Source organism: Ylistrum balloti, unplaced genomic scaffold, assembly GCF_031769215.1.
Source record: "Ylistrum balloti isolate Yb309-2 unplaced genomic scaffold, AGI_CSIRO_Ybal_v1 Utg370898, whole genome shotgun sequence".
In the NCBI taxonomy this organism is placed as follows: Eukaryota; Metazoa; Mollusca; class Bivalvia; order Pectinida; family Pectinidae; genus Ylistrum; species Ylistrum balloti.
Window position 1 is genome coordinate 125,802 of NW_026782510.1, and position 21,965 is coordinate 147,766.

A 21,965-nucleotide genomic window follows, 5' to 3' on the forward strand; every position below is an offset into this window, starting at 1 on the left:
CATATGTCTATCAACAAAACACAAGGCATGTTTTGTTCAATTTTTGATCGCGTAGTTATGAGACTATTTGCCGCCATTTGGCTTCATTACCCCCAGCAGTGTTGCATAGCAGCGCAAAGTGCCCTCTATGATCATTTCTCAGCAGTTTCATTTAGCCAAAGGTGAAAATGAAAGTAGAACGTAATATTTTGTAAAGTCGCGAATACTGAAAAAATGAGCCCTAAATAGCAAAAACGGAAAGTAAAGAATTACTTGACTGCTTTTCCAATCAACTTTTCAGGGAATTATGTATTATACATGTATATATCAAAGTTCCGATTTACGTCAATTAATACCGAACAGATTAAAGTCGTTGGTTTTATCAGTGAATGGATTTGAGAAAACTATATCGTCTCCCAGTTATATCATTTAAGTTAAAGATTATGATTTATAATGAAAATATAAATAACGTCCCATACATTCGTCATAAGAGTACTGATAAGTATATAACTACAATATACGGTCCGACTGTGTTTTCAACGAAAACAAAGTTGTCGTGACTTAAGATTTTCTAATTTATTCCTATAGAATCGACACTCCTTACTCGTGTTGGTTTGTACTTCTCTAACGTGATTAAAGTTGTGTCCTATGTAGAGTAGACTCTACTTACACGTGTTGGTTTGTACTTCTCTAACGTGGTTAAAGTTGTGTCTTTGGGCAAGACAGGCATACCGTATGTTGTTCAGCAAAGTTAGGAGACCTACAAAAACAAACAAACAAACAAACAAAAACAAAACCAAAAAAAAAAAAGAACAGTGGAAAATCCAGAATGCTGATTGCTTAAACATCGAATAAAATTTTCGAGTAGAGCTTTTATTATATTTGAATTATTTTGAATTTCATCATATATTACAGCAAGTCAGCCACTTTTTCAGTGTTACATGATAGCACTTTATCGAAAAGGCCGATTTACGTCAATAGGAGTAAACCTGTTCTTGTAATTATGCGGAAAAAATTCAATACGTACGTAAATAAATACATGAAAGTAACGGTGATTAATTCTTATAGCAAGTTTGAAACAGACATATAGTTCTTACATTCAAGCAATGATATAAAATTACTTAAGGCTAATTCATAAAAGCAATTTCAACGTCACGTGTGTCAAAAGGTATCTCTTTTCTCGCGTTATTTCATTGATTTCATCCATGTACTTGCAGATCTAGGTTACATTGAAAAAGAATTTCTTCCTAAAAAGTGTCATTGAATTTTGTGCACATTGCAGGTATATCAAGAAGGATAGAATTGAACACAAGTATCGATATTTGAACTATGAAAGTACATCCCTCTACGTTAAACAATATAAAACCAAACCAAACTGCCAAAATATAATAATAAAAGGGTACATTTTACAGCGAAATCTACGGAAACTGTTATAGGCAGTTGAGAGTTAAGAGAACTGGTATTTTTTAATAAAAATTGCTAAGACGTCACAGGAATAGCATCGGGATTAATTTTCCTCTAAAATCAATTGAAATGAAAGCTGAAAAATACACGAATTAACCATGGACACATACATGATTATCCTACACGTGTTCTGTTGATTAGTGTACATCAGAGTGTTACGGACGTAGTCTAAGGTAGTCTTTAACGTTAAACATCACAGTGTCACGGACGTAGTCTTTAACGTTAAACATCACAGTGTCACGGACGTAGTCTAAGGTAGTCTTTAACGTTTAACATCACAGTGACGTTGCAGTTATCTAAACCTACATATATGGTGAGATATTTATTTTTACCGTGTGGGACTCTCCACCGCCCCCGCACTTATCCGTCTGACCTACTTTGTCCATAAACCACGTATGCGTCTGCCCTTCGAGGATCTACTTTTTGAGTGCAAGTAAAGACAGGTACAATCTTGAGGACTACGCCACACTCAATATCACAATTTACACAAAAAATCAATGTCGAATGTGAAACGACATGTTCAAGATATTTTTATCACAAGTTAATCATTCTTTGTATGAGCAATTCAGAATCATACACAAATCATAGGAGGCTAATTAAATGTAAATGGCAGTTACAAATGTATTTCTATCATAGAAGCTCAACGAACAACCACATTCTCAAACTACGAGTGTTTTCCCCCATAAAAAATTACATTTGAAAACGTAGTAAAGAGGTATCGATGTTTGTACTACTTTTTCAAAAGTAAAATTTTCTGAAAAATTCCTCATCGCTACTAAAATAGAAATTATTTGAATAATTGTCATATCAACATTGAATTAGCCCATCTGTAACACAGATGTATACTTATAATCTGTTACGTTTTGATGAGGTATCAATACAGTCTGTATTGAATTATACCAACATCAAAGACAATTAGTTATTGGGACTCTGCCCTCCATAGCGAGTCACTGGTACACAAAATCCCCATGGTCCTGTCTATCTACACACTGATCAAATAGTACAAGGCCATCGTTCGAACATGATCAGGCGACCTCACTTACTCATAAGATTTAAGTGTAAGTATTACCGTACAACCATGTCGAGGTTTTACCGTACAATCTATGTCGTGGTTTTACCGTAAAATCTATGTCGTGGTTTTACCGTAATATGTCGTGGTTTTACCGTACTATCTATGTCGTGGTTTTACCGTACAATCTATGTCGTGGTTTTACCGTACAATATATGTCGTGGTTTCTACGTACAATCTATGTCGTGGTATTGCAATACATCTATGGCTAGGCCTTAGTATTAATGTAAGTCTAAGTCATGTTGTAATTATCATAAGAACAGTAAAATTTGTGGTAAAATTGTACAGTCAAAGTCGTGGTATTGTCGTACAGTCAAAGTCGTTGTATTGTCGTACAGTCAAAGTCGTGGTATTATGGTACAGTCAAAGACGTAGTATTATCGTACAGTCAAAGTCGTGTTATTGTCGTACAGTCAAAGTCGTGATATTGTAATTGAATCTCAGTATTGATACTGTTGTGTAGTCTATGTGGTTATAAGTTATACAGTTTAAGTCCTGACATCATTGTACAATGGTCTTACAGTTTAAGCCGAAGTTTTGTTGTGCAATCTAGGCCGTGGTACTATCATTTGTGTACATTTCGGGAATGATTTATTTCACGAGCTCGCTTCTTCAGATATATTCGCGAATTCATGGCTTCGCGAATGTTAATATATAAATGGATTTAATTCGCGAATGATTTGTATTAGAGACATAAACTCTACAAAAATCTGAAATCGGTAAGGAATCAGCATTTACTATTTTCGTACAGATAAAAGCGAGGGATTCGAATTTGCGATTGACAGTACCTGTGTTTTAACGTGAAAATAGGTCTCCTGCAAAAAAATACATGATTTCCAGTATCAAAATCGAAAACAAAAGTCAATAAACCAAATTATCGTTCAACATTAATATTCTGCAGATCGTCATTGCAGAATTAACGACTTGAAATCTGTATACATTTACAGATGTATGTGACTGAATATACTCATCTTCTCATCCGTATTTCTTCTAAATTTCAAACACATATTGTTCCAAATGCAAAGCTGAAAAACTTTGGTCGTCTAAACCTTTCAACCGCCAAATTCGTTCCTTTTGGACGCCGAGAGAGAAGAGTCCTTTCATTTGGTTACATGAAGAGAAGCACCCTGTTTATCATTGACCCTGAGAGGGAAGCCCCCAGTTCATCATTGACCCTAAGAGCGAAGTACCCTGTTTATTGTTGACCCAGAGAGAGAGAAGTAACCCGTTTATCATTGACCCTGAGAGGGAAGTCCCCAGTTCATCATTGATCCTAAGAGCGAAGCACCCCGTTTATCGTTGACCCTTAGAGGAAAGCATCACGTTTATCATTGACCCTGAGAGAGAAGTACCCCGTTTATCATTGACCCTAAGCAGGAAGTACTCCATTAATCATTGACCATGAGAGGGAAGCCCCCAGTTCATCATTGACCCTAAGAGTGAAGCACCCCGTTTTTCATTGACCCTTAGAGGAAAGCATCACGTTTATCATTGACCCTAAGAGGGAAGCACCCCGTTTTTAATTGACCCTAAGAGGGAAGCACCCCGTGTATCATTGACCCTTAGAGGAAAGCATTCCGTTTATCATTGACCCTAAGAGCGAAGTATCTCGTTTATCATTGACCCTAAGAGGGAAGTACCCCGTTTATCATAGACCCTAAGAGCCAAGTACCCCGTTTATCTTTGACCCAGTGAGAGAAGTACTCAGTTAATCATAGACCCTAAGAGCCAAGTACCCCGTTTATCTTTGACCCAGTGAGAGAAGTACTCCGTTTGTCATAGACCCTAAGAGCCAAGTATACCGTTTATCTTTGACCCAGTGAGAGAAGTACTCCGTTTATCATAGACCCTAAGAGCCAAGAACCCCGTTTATTATTGACACTAAAGAGCCAAGTACCCCGTTTATCTTTGACCCAAAGAGAGAAGTAACCCGTTTATCATAGACCCTAAGAGGGAAACCTCTTCACCACTTTCATTCTCTGCGAGTGGAACCTCTCCACCACTTTCATACTCTGCGAGATTGAAACCTCTTCACCACTTTCATACTCTGTGAGAGTGAAACCTCTCCACCACTTTTATACTCTGCGAGATTAAACCTCTTCACCACTTTCATACTCTGTGAGATTGAAACCTCTTCACCACTTTCATACTCTGTGAGAGTGAAACCTCTCCACCACTTTCATTCTCTGCGAGTGGAACCTCTCCACCACTTTCATACTCTGCGAGATTGAAACCTCTTCACCACTTTCATACTCTGTGAGATTGAAACCTCTTCACCACTTTCATACCCTGCGAGAGTGGAACCTCTCCACCACTTTCATACTCTGTGAGATTGAAACCTCTTCACCACTTTCATACTCTGTGAGAGTGAAACCTCTCCACCACTTTTATACTCTGCGAGATTGAAACCTCTTCACCACTTTCATTCTCTGCAAGAGTGGAACCTCTCCACCACTTTCATACTTTGCGAGAGTGGAACCTCTTCACCACTTTCATACTCTGTGAGATTGAAACCTCTTCACCACTTTCATACTCTGCGAGAGTGGAACCTCTCCACCACTTTTATACTCTGCGAGAGTGGAACCTCTCCACCACATTCATACTCTGCGAGAGTGGAATCACTTCACAGATTTCATACCCTGCGAGAGTGGAACCTCTCCACCACTTTCATACTCTGTGAGATTGAAACCTCTTCACCACTTTCATACTCTGTGAGATTGAAACCTCTTCACCACTTTCATTCTCTGTGAGAGTCCTCTTCACCACTTTTATACTCTGTGAGAGTGGAACCTCTCCACCACTTTCATACTCTGCGAGAGTGGAACCACTTCACAGATTTCATACCCTGCGAGAGTGCAACCTCTCCACCACTTTCATACTCTGCGAGATTGAAACCTCTTCACCACTTTCATACTCTGTGAGAGTGAAACCTCTCCACCACTTTTATACTCTGCGAGATTGAAACCTCTTCACCACTTTCATTCTCTGCAAGAGTGGAACCTCTCCACTACTTTCATACTTTGCGAGAGTGGAACCTCTTCACCACTTTCATCCTCTGTGAGATTGAAACCTCTTCACCACTTTCATACTCTGCGAGAGTGGAACCTCTCCACCACTTTTATACTCTGCGAGAGTGGAACCTCTCCACCACATTCATACTCTGCGAGAGTGGAATCACTTCACAGATTTCATACCCTGCGAGAGTGGAACCTCTCCACCACTTTCATACTCTGTGAGATTGAAACCTCTTCACCACTTTCATACTCTGTGAGATTGAAACCTCTTCACCACTTTCATACTCTGTGAGATTGAAACCTCTTCACCACTTTCATACTCTGCGAGAGTGGAACCTCTTCATTACTTTTATACACCAAGAGAGAAGAACCCTTCATCACTTTTATACACCGAGAGAGAAGAACCCTTCATCACTTTTATACACCGAGAGAGAAGAACCCTTCATCACTTTTATACACCGAGAGAGAAGAACCCTTCATCACTTTTATACACCGAGAGAGAAGAACCCTTCATCACTTTTATACACCGAGACAGAAGAACCCTTCATCACTTTTATACACCGAGAGAGAAGAACCCTTCATCACTTTTATACACCGAGACAGAAGAACCCTTCATCACTTTTATACACCGAGAGAGAAGAACCCTTCATCACTTTTATACACCGAGAGAGAAGAACCCTTCATCACTTTTATACACAGAGAGAGAAGAACCCTTCATCACTTTTATACATTGAGAGAGAGTAGAACTCCTTAATTACATTTACATCCTGGGACAATAAAATTCCTTTCAGCAGATAGGATAGAAAGATAACAAACAAGCCTTCTAGTGGGTTGACTAATTGTCCATTATGATTGACTTTGTTTAGGTGGTTAAGTTGATTCCTGATTGAATCAGTATATAATATCCCTAATTTCTAGGGCAGAACACTAAACTGACAAGTGTACACCAGGGTTGAATGATATATGCCTTAACCATGCCAAAGAGAAACAAGGATCACCCAATTATACAATATTGATTCCCCTTCACTGAGGAATTCTTCAGACCAAATTTGAGCAAACTCCAATCATTCAATGGCTCATCAATCCTTTGGACCCAGAGAGCTAACAAGAGGGCCATGCCCTTAATTTCATCTGACAACTGATGGATAGACATACAGATCACAGAATTTGCTGATGTTTGTGTAACAAATCTGATGAATTCATAAATGGTAGGTTTTGTTCATGAAAAATAGTTGTGCAATAGTGTTACAAAATGACTACTGTAGCTACAACATTGAAGTTTTGACAAGCTTAAGAAATAACAACATTACATGTTTTTTCTCTTTAACATATTAAACAGTGCAAACATTTTTCTCAATAGTGAAAATGAAACATGAGAGTTTCAGACTATTGGTTCAAGATGAGTTATGATAGATTTTGGAAAAAACTGAAAAATAAGATTTGGTCAGGACAATCTCAGGATTACTCATGCATGTTTGATATCATAGTCACTCCCTGTTAATGTTTTGGACCAAGTTTGAATGAAATCCATCCAGGAATTAAGATGGAGTAGCGTTTTTAAGTGGAAACCGATTTTCCATTTAGGACTCTGCACTGAAATTCCTAGGAGTCAAAACAACTTTCTTAATTTAAGAAATGAATCCCCACCCCAATGATATTCCAGACCAAATCTGGTGGAAATCTATCCTGGTGTTAAGCAGGAGTAGTTTCTTAAATGAAAATTTTATGAATGGCAGATGGCAGACGATGATGGATGCATGATGCAATAAGTCAGATGACCTAATAACTACCATAGTCCCCTCTCCCCTACTTCCCCAACCCTCTGTTCCTAGTGAAGTACTTATAAAACCATTTAGTCATAACAGAGTATTGATCATTTCCATGAAGTTGAATTCAAATCCTCAGAGGTATTTTAGTTACGAACATTGAACATTAATGGAAATGGACAAACATGGATTGCAGCAGGTTCTTGGCTTAATTTTGCATTGATAAGTGTAGAAAGTCATACTACCAATTTCCTTGTTACATTTGATTTGTAGGATGTGTGTGAGGAACCACATGAGATATCATAACCGCAGTTTTTATGCGATTGTCTCAACTATTTCACCCAGAGAAACCAATCTCTGTGTAAGTCTCTGCCAATATGTTTGACAATAACAGCAATAATAGCAATAAATATGTTTCATTTCTAAAATCAGTTTTTATTTTAAAAAATTATTTAAAAATTTCCTCATTCCAAACTGAAAAAAATGTCTACAAATAATGCATTCACAAAAAAAAAAAATACCCTAATACAGAGATGTCAGAAGTACAGGTTTGTGTGGACCAAATAAAGTACTAGACAGCATTACATATAACATAGTACTACAACCTACTGTCAACGACCACTGTACACCTTAAATTACCTTACTAACTACCATAAACATTGCTTTTTCAATGGCTGAAGTTTCTATTCTTTTACATAAGACCAGAGAAGCCATGAGGTGAATAACTTAGCAATCTTATTTTTGAAGGTATCTATATATTTTCTTTTTCAATTTATTTCTGTTTTTCAAACAAAAAGGGAAAAAAAATTTGCTTTGAAAATAACAACTTATTATAATTAATATGAAAGTAATACATTTGTATAGATAACAAAGGTGTATCTATATTGGCAAAACGAAAGTGCACACAAAAGTTACATACCATGTCATGTTTCACAGGCATGAGTGTTGTATTGGGCTTTGAAAAAATAGACATGGTCAATACATCATCAATATGGTCTAACTTTGAAGAAAACTGGGGCACCAGAAATTTATATATATTGCACAAAACTTCTGTAAATGGTTTCAGGTTTGTTATACAATAACAAAGATTGAAAAATGTTAGTGCTGCTACCTTGAGAAGTATATTAGAAAATGCTTATAGGTATACAATTTCGTTATTTGGAAATGTCTTAAATTGAAACAAATTTAACATTACAATAAAAAAAACTTTATAAATGTGATATTGTAACTGCTGAAAAATATACATATTCATTAAACATTTGTGGTTTGTAAATTTTAACACCTTTATGTATGTGATTAGCGGGACAAATAAAGCTAAATTTACGCTGAAACAAAATACTTAAACCAGCTTTTACATAAATCCTCTTTTATAAAATGTGATTTCTAACTACACTACATATTAACATTGCACACAAGTACACAAATAAGTCACAACTGTACAACTTGATTGATAATCAAAGGACTGCCAAAACAAAAACAAAAAAATAATTATATACAAAATGTATATTTACAATATATGATTCTGTTAGTATCAATTTTGAAACAATTTCCTTACAGAGTAAAATTTGAAAAGGCAAACATATATATACAATACAAAAATGACAGATCTTTATTGAATTTGACTTGTATATACTGTCTTTATTCAATGTACACATTATGGGTAAAGCAGATTCCAGCTGTACAGTATTTTTAGTCTCTTTTTGCCATCTGCTAATGGTTCCCTAATTTTTTTCAATATCACTAGACAGAAATGTCCTTAGCATAATAATCCAAAAGTATAATAAAGCATTTCACCATTTTTTATCTTATCGGATTGCAACCACCCATTAAATTAACCAGAAACTTCAAATACCATGAGATTCTACCAAGTGAACTATATTTGTTTATGGGCAATACAAGCTCTGTTATGGTTCACAAACATCAGTTTATCATCTTATTTAATAGTGGAGTCATCGAAAACCTTGCTCACTTATTTACAGACCCTGAGGTGGGGTCTATTTAACATTGGCTCAATAAACATGAAGAAAGTTTCATTTGTCGTCCTCTAATTTCAGAAAATACTTGTATGATAACTATAACAAAGGGCTAAAGGCCTCTAACAGAGGGACATACAGTTAACCTGTCTTTGAGGCCACCTTTTTACAAAAGTCATCTGTTTATAAAGGTCACTTTTGAATCCCTCTGTAATAAATTCATAATAGTTTTACTTCTTTATATATGCAGCATTTAAATAATCCCAAAAAACTAAACCTGAGTTTGTCAAATACAAACCAGAGTATTGTTACAGTTGGTGCTAGTATTTGGGATGACTGAATGCTTTTAGGTATTTTGAGTGAAAAGCATTTACACACAACATGAAATGATTCAGGATTTTCAGCTGAAAGACAATGAGCCAGGAAATTGAAATAATTCCAAATTTTTGGATAAAGACATTGGCATGAAATATTAAAAAGATAGTTATTTTTAAGTGCAGATATTAGCCTACATGAAGGAATGCATATGTGATCCTACATTTTTGGGTGATGACACAGACACAGTAAATGAAATGAACTGATTTTTAAATGACGACATTGACATGGGAAAATATAATGTGACTTTCAGATGATGACATAGATCTAGTAAATACAAATACTTATGGTTTTGAGTGACACAGGATGTTGGTAATTTTTTGAAACTTAAACTCAAAATGAACAAAACATTTTGAATTTGCAAAGTAAATAGGACTTTTAGGATTGGATTTGAATACACTAAGTCTACAAAGAAAGTGCACTTTGTCTACAAAAAAAGTACACTTTGTCTACAAAGAAAGCACACTTTGTCTACAAAGAAAGTACACTAAGTCTACAAAGAAAGTGCACTTTGTCTACAAAAAAAGTACACTTTGTCTACAAAGAAAGCACACTTTGTCTACAAAGAAAGTACACTAAGTCTACAAAGAAAGTACACTTTGTCTACAAAGAAAGTGTCTACAAAGAAAGTGTCTTCAAAGAAAGTACACTTTGTCTTCAAAGAAAGTATGCTTTGTTTATAAAAAGAAAGTACATTTTGTCTACAAAGAAAGTAAACTTTGTCTACAAAGAAAGTAAACTTTGTTTACAAAGAAAGTACACAAAGTCTACAAAGAAAGTGTCTACAAAGAAAGTACACTTTGTCTTCAAAGAAAGTATGCTTTGTATACAAAGAAAGTACACTTTGTTTACAAAGCAAGTATACTAATTATACAAAGAAAGTACACAAAACCTACAAAGAAAGTACACTTTGTCTATAAAGAAAGTACACTAAGTCTACATAGAAAGTACACAAAGTCAACAAAGAAAGTGTCTACAAAGAAAGTACACTTTGTCTTCAAAAAAAGTATGCTTTGCTTATAAAGAAAGTACACATTGTTTACAAAAAAGTACACTTATTCTACAAAGAAAGTACACTTTGTCTACAAAGAAGGTACACTTTGTCTACAAAGAAAGTATACTTTGTTTACAAAGAAATTATACTTTGTCTACAAAGAAAGTACACTTTGTCTACAAAGAAAGTGTCTACAAAGAAAGTACACTTTGTTTACACAGAAAGTGTCTACAAAGAAAGTACACTTTGTTTACACAGAAAGTGTCTACAAAGAAAGTACACTTTGTCTACAAAGAAAGTGTCTACAAAGAAAGTACACTTTGTTTACACAGAAAGTACACTTTGTCTACAAAGAAAGTGTCTACAAAGAAAGTACACTTTGTCTTCAAAGAAAGTATGCTTTGTCTACAAAGAAAGTAAACAAAGTCTACAAAGAAAGTACACTTTGTCTACAAAGAAAGTACACTTTGTCTACAAAGAAAGTTTCTACAAAAAAAGTACACTGTCTACAAAGAATGTACACTTTGTTTACACAGAAAGTACACAAAGTCTACAAAGAAAGTACACTAAGTCTACAAAGAAAGTACACAAAGTCTACAAAGAAAGTGTCTACAAAGAAAGTACACTTTGTCTACAAAGCTATTATATATATATATCTGAATATTTAAAGACTTAGTGTCAACGGTGATTGAAAGTATCTATAATACAGCAAGTTATTCTAATGTATAAGAAAACTTCTGACTGTTTATATAAGCTTTAACAAGTTACAAAGACTAATTTTAAGCCATACAAAAATGTAACATATTTGTGTAATATCATGAGTAAATGCATTCATGTCAGGTTTTAGTGCACTTACGGGAAAGGTGTCGATGTTGGTACTTCTATTAAAATAAATCAGGATTATAATCCTATTTATTTTTTTCATGACTCAATTTAGAAGTTCCTCTGGATGAAGATATTCATTTTTTCACAAGCCCTTCCCCTCCTTTTGGATCACAGGCAATGTGATCTTCCATGGGATTATCACTGGACAAACACATCTTTACAAACATATATAAATATGAGTACAATAGTAGTAAAACTATACAGCACTACATCAGACAGATATAAGTTAAGTTTACAAAATACTGTGTTATAAGAACAACACTTGTATATATATACACAACCCATGCTATTTACAGGTACGACCACAACACTTTCACATATAAAAAGTACATCACACACTTCACACCAGTGAAAGACCTCAACACTTCTGTATGTAGCAATTACTGACTTAAAACACTTAAATAATCATATTATTACAAACTTTATCAAACATTTTGCCTTTTTCTACCTTGGAATTTCTATGTGACTAGGATATAGAAGTCACATATCTATGTACAGTGTTGCCCCAGTTTCACAAACATTTCTTAAGGAATTTTTCTTGACTAAAAATTGACACATGGAAATCACTCCCTACGTTTCCTTAAATCTAAGCTTTTCCTTCACTTACATAATGCTTTTCTATGTTAGTTAAGATTTCCTTAAATTTAGGAAGATTCATGAAACTGGGGCCTGGTGCAAACACCTGTACATTAGTGTAACATCATTATCGTCAATGTTTCTGGACCTCAAACTGTCCTTAATTGATTGTATTCTATCAGAAAAATAGACATATCAAACAAACTGATTTATACAGATGTACACAGTGTATATCAAAACCTCTCCAAATATAAAATGGTCAGGTGGAACAAAAATCAACTTCTGAATATAAGTATTATGCCAATAAAACATTTATCCTAATGCAAGACTCCAGGCTTTGTTTAAGACACTGTCCATAGAATGTAATTCATAATTTATTCATAATAGTTAGTAAACTTAACAATGGATAAAACCAATTTATTTTGAGTCTTTAGGTCAAGTAAATGTTTTACTTGGATGGCTCCATAATGTAATAGTTAAGCATTAGTCTGGTATTGTCAGTAAATGTACAAGTGTTTATTAAAAAAACAATAATGATAACAAATAAAATTCCCAAAATACCACAATAAAACAGCCGTTCCTGAAAAGTTTTGTTGTACTTGGTCGTAGATAAGCAGAAAATGTGAAAACAACTTTTTTATACAAGTGAACATGTAGGCAAACAATCTAGCACATGAAATTTATGAGGGTTATCAAGCATTAAACACCATACTATAAAAAACGCATATTTCATCATTGCAAAAGAAAATTTTAAAGCTGTTTATACTTAAATTAAAAAAAAATTATTTCCTTCATATTCATATTTGCGAGAAGGTAGTCAAAAAACTATCAAACGTTTTGGATACAATAAACAAAAATATATCCTTGAGATCATAGCAACAGAGACAATCCTGGGATACATTCCACTGAAGATAAAAAACACTTATGTAATTTATATTTTCTTAGAAGAAATGATAACATGGTTTCGGCTTACAAATTTTGAAGATATCAATCATAATCTGAAAGAAGAGATCCCATAACAATCTTTCAAAATGCTGCACGTCCAATCAAGTTTCAAAGATATTAAGTAAAAACTGAGAGAGATCTTCGGAACAGAACAACAAAGGGAAGTTAATCCAGTTTCAAAGAGATTGGAAGTTTAAAATGGATACACAGATAATGCCTTGCCATCACGTAATCTGTTACTTGTATGTGTTTGAGATTTGACACATCACAGCTAAATGCCAATATTTAGTAACATATTCTTTTCCCTGATGAAGCTGAGAGCAAGATATGCCACAGAATGTCAGCCGCTGACTATGAAAAACTCATCTCTTTCACGTACAAGTAACAGTTTGTTCATACGTTATAGTGTGAAAATGCAAAAACCTATGAAATATCTTTATTTCTGAAATTTCCTCTAAATCTAAATTAAAAAATTTGAAAATGAAAATATTTCATGTAGTTTTAGGATCACCCAATACAAACTGTGGAAAAAGTCTCCTAAAGACCATATGCTCTGACATTCTGCCAAATGTTGCACAAAGCTATCAAACAGAGATAGAACAATCTAACACTGGGAAGGATGAAGATTTAGGATGATAAAAACTAATCACAATTTTGGACATAGGTATAAAAATGTTTATGTATTTTTCACTAAATTACACTTTTCTTGTATTTGATGACATATTCTGGATAGACCTGGTCAAACGTAAACATAACAAAAATTCCTGGATTTGAGTCACTGTCCACACAGGAGTCATACAGCTCAAACGGATCCTTAGGATTGATTGGTGGTGGCCGGACAAAGGAAGACTGTCCCCTGGCATGCTGACCGACAAGGACACGGGCCAGAAACATCTCTCCTCCATTACTGTAGTGGTCAGCGTAGGCAGCAGACTTGGCAAAGTAACTACCACGACCATATTTGGTGCCAGATGTCTTTCCAGAGAAACGAAAGTCAAAGCCTTGTTGACAAATTGCATCCACATACTGCCCATTGGTGCCATGAAACAGTTGTTTCTCATTGGGGTCCTTTTTCTTAAGCTTCATCTTTTCCTTCTTACTGAAAAATTTAACACATGAAACAGCTGTAACACCATTTACATCAAGCAATATGAGGAAGCCTTGTGATGACCTCATCTATATCCATTGTTGGCCAGGAGAATTACTATTGTAATACTGTTAACTAATTAATTCCTAATTTTTCATTTTTACTTAATACTTACAATTATCAACCATAAATTTGAAACTCTAGTTTAGATATAGCGCCATACCTTACAAAATTCATCCAGAGTTCCCCATTCTCCACGCGATCAATTCCTAGTATCTGTGCACTTTGTGGCATGGTCAAGTAGAACAAATCCTTTATTTTCCGACATTCATCTTTTACTGATGGTAAGGACTGCCCAAGAATCTATTAAAATTGAAGAAAAAGCAATAGAAAAGTATGAGACAACAACTTACTTGTACTCTACTTAAGAGCAAAATGAGATCTTAATTACCAGCACTAGATATATATAAGAGTGAGATGATAATTTGCTGACAACCTGCTTAAGTGTTAGAAGAAATCCTGTGTGAGTTAATAGCTTAACGATAGGTACTTATACATAAGGTCAAATGTACAGACAACCTGTTTAAGTAAGTGTGCAATGGAATCTTATCATCAGGTGCGTATGTGTTCAATCAAAATTTATTGACAACCTACTTAAGTGTTAGATGAAAATTTATTGACGACCTACTTAAATGCTAGATGAAAATTTATGGACAGCCTGCTTAAGTGTTAGATGAAAACAGATAGACAGCCTACTTAAGTGTTAGATGAAAACAGATAGACAGCCTGCTTAAGTGTTAGATGAAAACGGATGGACAGCTTACTCAAGTTAGATGAAAACTGATAGACAGCCTACTTAAGTGTTAGATGAAAACAGATCGACAACCTACTTAAGTGTTAGATGAAAACGGATGGACAGCCTGCTTAAGTGTTAGATGAAAACTGATAGACAGCCTACTTAAGTGTTTTATGAAAACGGATGGACAGCCCACTTAAGTGTTAGATGAAAACAGATAGACAGCCTGCTTAAGTGTTTTATGAAAACGGATGGACAGCCTACTTAAGTGTTAGATGAAAACAGATAGACAGCCTATTTAAGTGTTAGATGAAAACAGATATACAGCCTGCTTAAGTGTTAGATGAAAATGGATGGACAGCTTACTTAAGTGTTTTATGAAAACAGATAGACAGCTTACTTAAGTGTTAGATGAAAACAGATAGACAGCCTACTTAAGTGTCAGATGAAAAAGGATGGACAGCCTGCTTAAGTGTTTTATGAAAACAGATAGACAGCCTACTTAAGTGGTAGATGAAAAAAGATGGACAGCCTACTGTGTGATAACAACTTACCGGCACCCTACTAAAGTGTGAGCTAATACGGTTGGTTAGATCTGTATTTAAAGTACGATCAAAGGCCCACTCCATTGGTATATAGGACATCAGTGGTTGTGTTAAGGGTCCAGCCATAATCACTGCAGGACTGGCGCCTTGGTGACTTTTGCTCTGTGGATTTCTATACCATAAAAAATTTAAAGTTTAACATCTCATTATGATATCTATGTTGTATCATTAGCATTATTATCATGATCATATTTCAAACTGTGTGATTATGGCAGAGAGTTAGCAAGATTTCTGAAGGGATCTTTATTGACATTATTGCAATAAAAAGTAAGAGGCCCATAAGGCAAAAGGAGACAACATCCAGGTGTCATACAGAAGAAGGATTTTTAAAAATTTGTGCTTTTTGCCATATTGGGCCCTGCCCCTCCTGCCCCAATGGCCAAAACCCATCCTTTATACAAAACTGATTCCTCTCCACCAAGGATGCTTCAGTTTAAATTTGGGAAATATCTAAATATTCCACCTGGAAGAATTGAACTATAAAGAATCTCTATTTCCCCTATTCATCCTCAATACTCCAAGGGTTATGATCAATGTTGCTCTCTGCACCCCTGGAACCATCCTCAATACTCCAGGAATTATGATCACTTTTGCTCTCTGCACCCCTGGAACTCCTCATGGCAAATTGAAGGCACAAGCAAAGTAATTTTATTGGTTCCAGGAGAAAAAAATGACCAATCACAGTCTGTTTTGCCCCTCTGGCCCCAGGACCCCAAGACCCATGGTTTATACAAAACTTATTATTCCTCACCCAAGCATGCTTCAGACCAAATTCAGACAATATCCTGCAATTCCTGAAGAACAAGACAGATTTTAAAGAAATTGACAGATTTTCGTCATTAGACCCTGCCCTTGAGGGCAGAGACTCACAATTTATAAAAGAACGATTTACCTTCACCCAATCATACTTCATACCAAATGACTATACTAGTGTGAGGATATCAATTCTTACCAAACTAGCTATTTACTAACCTTTTCTTGCGCTCAGCCACATCTTTTGGGGCTACAAAAACAGGCCGGCGCCGCACAAGTCTTTCAGTTTGATAAAAGAGATTCTGTTGGACCATCTTTTCAAAGTCCATGAGGTATTCATGGCCGAGGGTAGCAAAGCGAAGCTGTCCTGTAGAGTTCTCTAAGTATCGCTGTTCCATCTCCTCACTACTGATGATAGCCTTGTACCCTGTAATGTTCTGTACCAACGTATCGCTTGCCATTATTAATCAGTGTGTATATGATGGGAAATGATTATATAATTTGTGACATTATCATTCTGACTTGACAGCATTAATTACTATGGACAGAAACTAATGGAAACACTACCATCTACTTGTAGCCCTTATCTGACACGTTAAAGGACAAGGCATATTCATTACCTCTGATATCTGTGTGGACCACCTGACATTGACAACTGGCAAACCTTTGTTTACAATGTCTATCAAACAGACAACAACTCAGACACAATACATATCTATTTTTCATTATGCTACTTGTTTCTAAAAGAAATATCAGTAAAAACATAGAATCCTATACCTGTTCTCCATACTCTCGCCATGCCTGGCCTTCGTCTAGCCAATACCACTTCCACTGTGTTGCGAGCGATGTGAATTTCTCTGCCCCTGATGAGGCAGTAGACAGTCTACGTAATTTACGTGACACCTGATCCTTATCCACTCCAGTCATAGTATCAAAGTTCAGTTGAACTACCACAGGTGGTCTGTGAAGGGGAAAATATTTGAAGACCCACAATAAAATTTTGACTTTGCACTTTACTGCTATAGGTCAATTTATGCTAATGTGAAATTTTGTTAGATCATGTCCTGCAAAAGTTTTACTTGGTAAAGTTTGAAACCATTTTATAAAAATTCTGTTTATCATTCTCATCAGTTTAATAACCCATAAATTCACCTTAAATGATAACAAAAAAAAGATGCTACTTGTAAAATCTAATTTCCTTCTTTCTTGATGAATCTATAATTCAACTGATTCACAATTTGCAACCAGGTTAAAATAAAAATATTATGTCTGAATACTTACACAACAGTTGTTAACTTTACGAAACATTCACTTTTTTCTACATCACTGTAATTTATCTCCAGGTCAACATTAGAGCTAAGGGGCAGATCTATCCACTTCTTCCCAGACTCATGGTACTGCCACTGGTAAGGCAGGTTTTTGTGGGACTTGCGGCATCCACGACCAAATCCACACCTTCCACGAAGGTGAAATATACAGATCTCCTTGGTGGGGTGCGCCTGTGGGGGACCATCCAACTCTTCATCAGAACTGTCTTCTTGGCTCTGCAAACTCAACTGGGACATTTGTCTGTAGGGAATAAAGAACACAACATCAAAACAAGGATTCTTTAGATGCGAACATATTGGCAGACAGGCTGAAGCCATGGTCTGATTCTGGCACTATTTCATTTCACTGCATGATCTGTCTAAAACCAGAATGGGCACAAGTATGGATCATGGATCCATGTGGATACATACTGATTTTGAGAAATACATGTATCTCTCCAGTACTTAAGAAATAGCAAAAACAATCTTCAACTGAAAAATCCATCATGGGTGTATATTTAACATTTTATTTCACTGAGAGGACTCAAAATTGAATGGCACAATTTGTGACAGAGGGGGAACATTACCTGTACATCAAAGGTAAGTTTAAAATATATCCCCCCAGTACTACTCCACAAATAGTGATGACAAACTTTAACATGTCAAAATTCAAAATTGCCTACTGTCAGCCAGTTTTTCTCTAATCAGTCTCAATATTAAATGAACAAAACTAGGGACCATGAGAATCATACACATCAAGTTTGAGAAATATTCTTCTAGTACTTCTCAAGCTATAGCAGTAACAAGAACTGTTTACAGAGGGATGGATGATGGATGAAGGATGACAGACAAAAGATGATTTGAATTGCTCACCATCTGATGAAGGTGGGCTAGTTAATATATTAGTGATATATCTGTCTATTATAGACTGGATATGGTACAAACACTAGGATTCTAAAACCTTACCTTTGTGTCTGAGCTGTGCTGGATGAGCTCTGGCTACTCTGACTCATGTTATCTTGCAAATCCTTTGAACTCAACACTGACTCTCGTAAATCAGCTAAAATCTCCTTGGGTGCTCGTTTTAGATTGATACCATGTTTTGCAAGGATTTCTGTGAACAGTCCATATTTCATTATTTGCTTTGATTTCCAATTTCAGTACTAGCAGGATATATCTTGGAATAATTTGATAATCAAGACTTTCTGTGTTTCCATTACCCCTGAACAAGGGTAAAAAACTAAACAATTCAAGACTAGTATGTCCAGTCTCAAGCACTCTCCTATATAAATGTATTCACACTTACCTTTGAAATTGAGAGTATAATCTTTGTTATGCTTAATATCATTACAAATGGATAATAATTGTATCTTGTGTGCATAGTGATATGATGTACAGAATGTAACGTCAGTCATGTATCTAAGACTGGGCTGAAATTTCATGTGTTTTAAAATGCCTCCATGAAATAAAGTCCATTTGAAATACGGTCCTAATACCAAAATTTTGAAGTTTTCTTTTACAGAATGTCAAAAGAATAAATGTTTGAATTTGGGGAATGTTTTAAGAATACATATGTGAAATAATGAAAACTTTTCCTTTTGGTTGCTATGGTTTCTAAAAGATTAAAGAAACAAGAGGTTCTATGATAAAAATGAAAGTGTATTTTAGAGATGAAAAAACTACAAATAGAATGAACATTCTATTTTATTTAGGGTTATAGGGAGATAATTACAATTCAATGACTTAAACTCAATATTTTTGGCGTACACTGTACCCTATATTACAAAACACAAGTGGATCATTGCCATTAGAAATATTCCTGTGTATCACTCCAACAAAATTGTATTGCTTTAGAAATAAGGCATGTCCACATTTCCTTATCCTGCATGAACCTGAAATAATAATTGACTTATATGTATGCCAGCCCTCAGCACTTTGGTGGATTGGAAAGTGGAAATCGTTACATGCTACTATTGGACTCGAAGTATAATAAAAAGTGACCATACATATAAGTGAAATTTGATACAGTTGATACATAGTAGTTTATATCTAAAGGTTTCAACTATTTGTCCATGATTTTTATCAACCACAACCAGGATATAAAGTAAATCACAGAAATATATGTATTTCAAGTTTGAATCCTTCAGACTAATGCATGAAGGCAAACATGTATACAACAATGCCACATATACCATCAAATCAATGGTGAATAAACAAACCTCTGACTTGTGCATGGTTGATGTCGTGGTTCCGCTTGCATCCTTGGCCAAATTTACATTGGCTGATCACATAATGGCGACATATATGGAGATAAGGACATGGTACACCTTGCGTGAGATTTCTACACCCTGCAGCTCCTACATTGTAAAATTTACAGATATGGGGCAAGGTGGACTCATTTCGACTCTCTGTAGACTGGAACAGGTATCTCAGTTCTTGAACTGTTAGATGAGCAAGCCAGTGTTGTTGCAGGGCAGCTCTGTTATGCTGGGTAGTCAAATCGTGACCAAACATACACGTACCTTCTTGAATTTTAGAAAACCTACATGAATTTGACAATAGATAAAATTTGCATATATGTAACTTGTCACAAACAGGAAAACCCATGCAGGCGGTTTTCCGTGTGCAATGTTCACTGCACAAAGCCAGTTTAGATATCGCCTGAATAACATCTAAGTTGGTTCCCTCTTTCCGTGTGATACAGAAGTTGTTTGGGAAACTCCGGAACAGCATGTGGAGTTGTTGTTCACTGACTCGAGGCAAGTCCCTCGCGACATTGTAGATTTCCAACGCCAGGTCACGGATGTAGAGGGGCCCGCCAACATGACACAAGAGTTTGATGGCTGCTTGCACGATACTGGCAATCTGTATGTCGCTGAGAGGTGTCGCCATCTGTGGTGGCATTGGCTGCATTTGCTGATAATATGGGTGCGCCATCATAGCAAAATTCGGTGGAGCGTTAGGCACTCCCGAGTTACCGGTAAACTGAAAGTAGCTCATGTCATTAAAATGACGTTACTTCCGGATCCGGGAAAGCTCTCGCTAAAGAACTGAACACGGGTAAAACTAGAGTGTGAGGAATCCACCGATAGGATATTTTTTAAAGAATAAAGATTTTTTTACCCATTAAATTATTTATACAAAATCAGTCATTTGCTGGCTATTCTTACATTTAATGAACTACACAGCAATTCAATTACATGTGCCTAACATTATAAATATTAAGAATCCTTTGCCAACGAATAAATGAATTATTTCTGTAGCGGGGGACATTATATCTTGTGTAATGATATATGATATAAAGCTGTCAATGCTTCAATTTTAGTCAGCTTTATACAGGTGTCCGTGTGTCAGGTCTACTGTAGTGTTTGTACCCTGTGTACCCGTGACCTCTCCATTGTTTTGTCCTTTCCACCTGTTACCCGTTTTGTCGGAGGTCTAGGTATATCACGTGCAAGTTCTCCTGTCTTGTTTTCCTTGCATTTTCATCCGTGTCAGGGGTGTTCTGTCTGTGGTGATGTGTTGTGATTGGTTCAAACTGTCTCGTATTGTCATTTTAGGGTATAAGATGCAGTATGTCTAATAATTTGGGTGCAGAGCGTTGGATTAACTTCCACAGGGTGAAAACCTTCTCTGAGGTAGGTCGGGGGATGGTAGCGTAATTCGTTATTTTATCGGGTGGGAATCTATAGCTGGGTGGAATGTAATTTTGTATAGAGATAGATAAGTTTATGTGTTCGGTGTAAGATGGGGGTCTCTGTGTCGGTATAGGCCTATGCCGGTGTTGATAATTCCTGTTAATTAATGTTTGCTGTTAAATAAATTGTTACATTTAAATTAGCAGTGTTTGTCCACCTTCGAAAACAAAATACAAGCTGTACCCATCGAACCTGGGTTGACGGTGATACAGGGCGAGACGGGACAGGGTAACTGTTGACCCCCTCTCCCTCCTGTTACCTTTCTAATGAAGTGAGAAATAACAAAGTAAGTTATTTACTCTGTGTGTAGGGATATGTTATCGTGTTATGCGTTTTCCATGATACTAGTAACTAGTATTGGCTGAAAAAAGTTTTACTGGTACGATTCTACACTATGCTATACGGATATACACACCAACGTAGATTTGCGAAAAAAACTGAACTATATTGAAAAGGGATCGAGTTTGAGATCATCACGATTACTACTAATATGGATTAGTCTGCAGTTTTTTTTATCACACTAAAAAAGACAGCTTAAAGGCAGCATCACATACATAGCGATTTCTACAGTAGGCTACAAAGAAACCGTTGGCACTTGCCGTTCAATACGGATTTAAAAGCTTTATTCAAACATCAATTATAATGAAATTAAGTTAGATACATATCATTGTTATTCTAA

The 21,965-nt window shown here is 35.8% G+C and overlaps 1 protein-coding gene across 1 annotated transcript; it reads right to left on the reverse strand.

Annotated features, from left to right (window-relative positions):
- Nucleotides 1–13,658: 13,658 nt before the first annotated feature.
- Nucleotides 13,659–20,588, reverse strand: LOC132559372 (protein mono-ADP-ribosyltransferase PARP12-like). The gene is made up of 8 exons (XM_060223979.1): nt 19,808–20,588; nt 18,555–18,702; nt 17,563–17,850; nt 17,059–17,242; nt 16,501–16,718; nt 15,478–15,640; nt 14,351–14,490; nt 13,659–14,139 (listed from the first exon to the last, which is right to left on the reverse strand). Exons 1-8 carry the CDS (start codon nt 20,586–20,588, stop codon nt 13,731–13,733), a joined length of 2,331 nt encoding a protein of 776 aa, XP_060079962.1. The 3' UTR covers nt 13,659–13,730.
- Between the last annotated feature and the right edge of the window lie 1,377 nt (nt 20,589–21,965).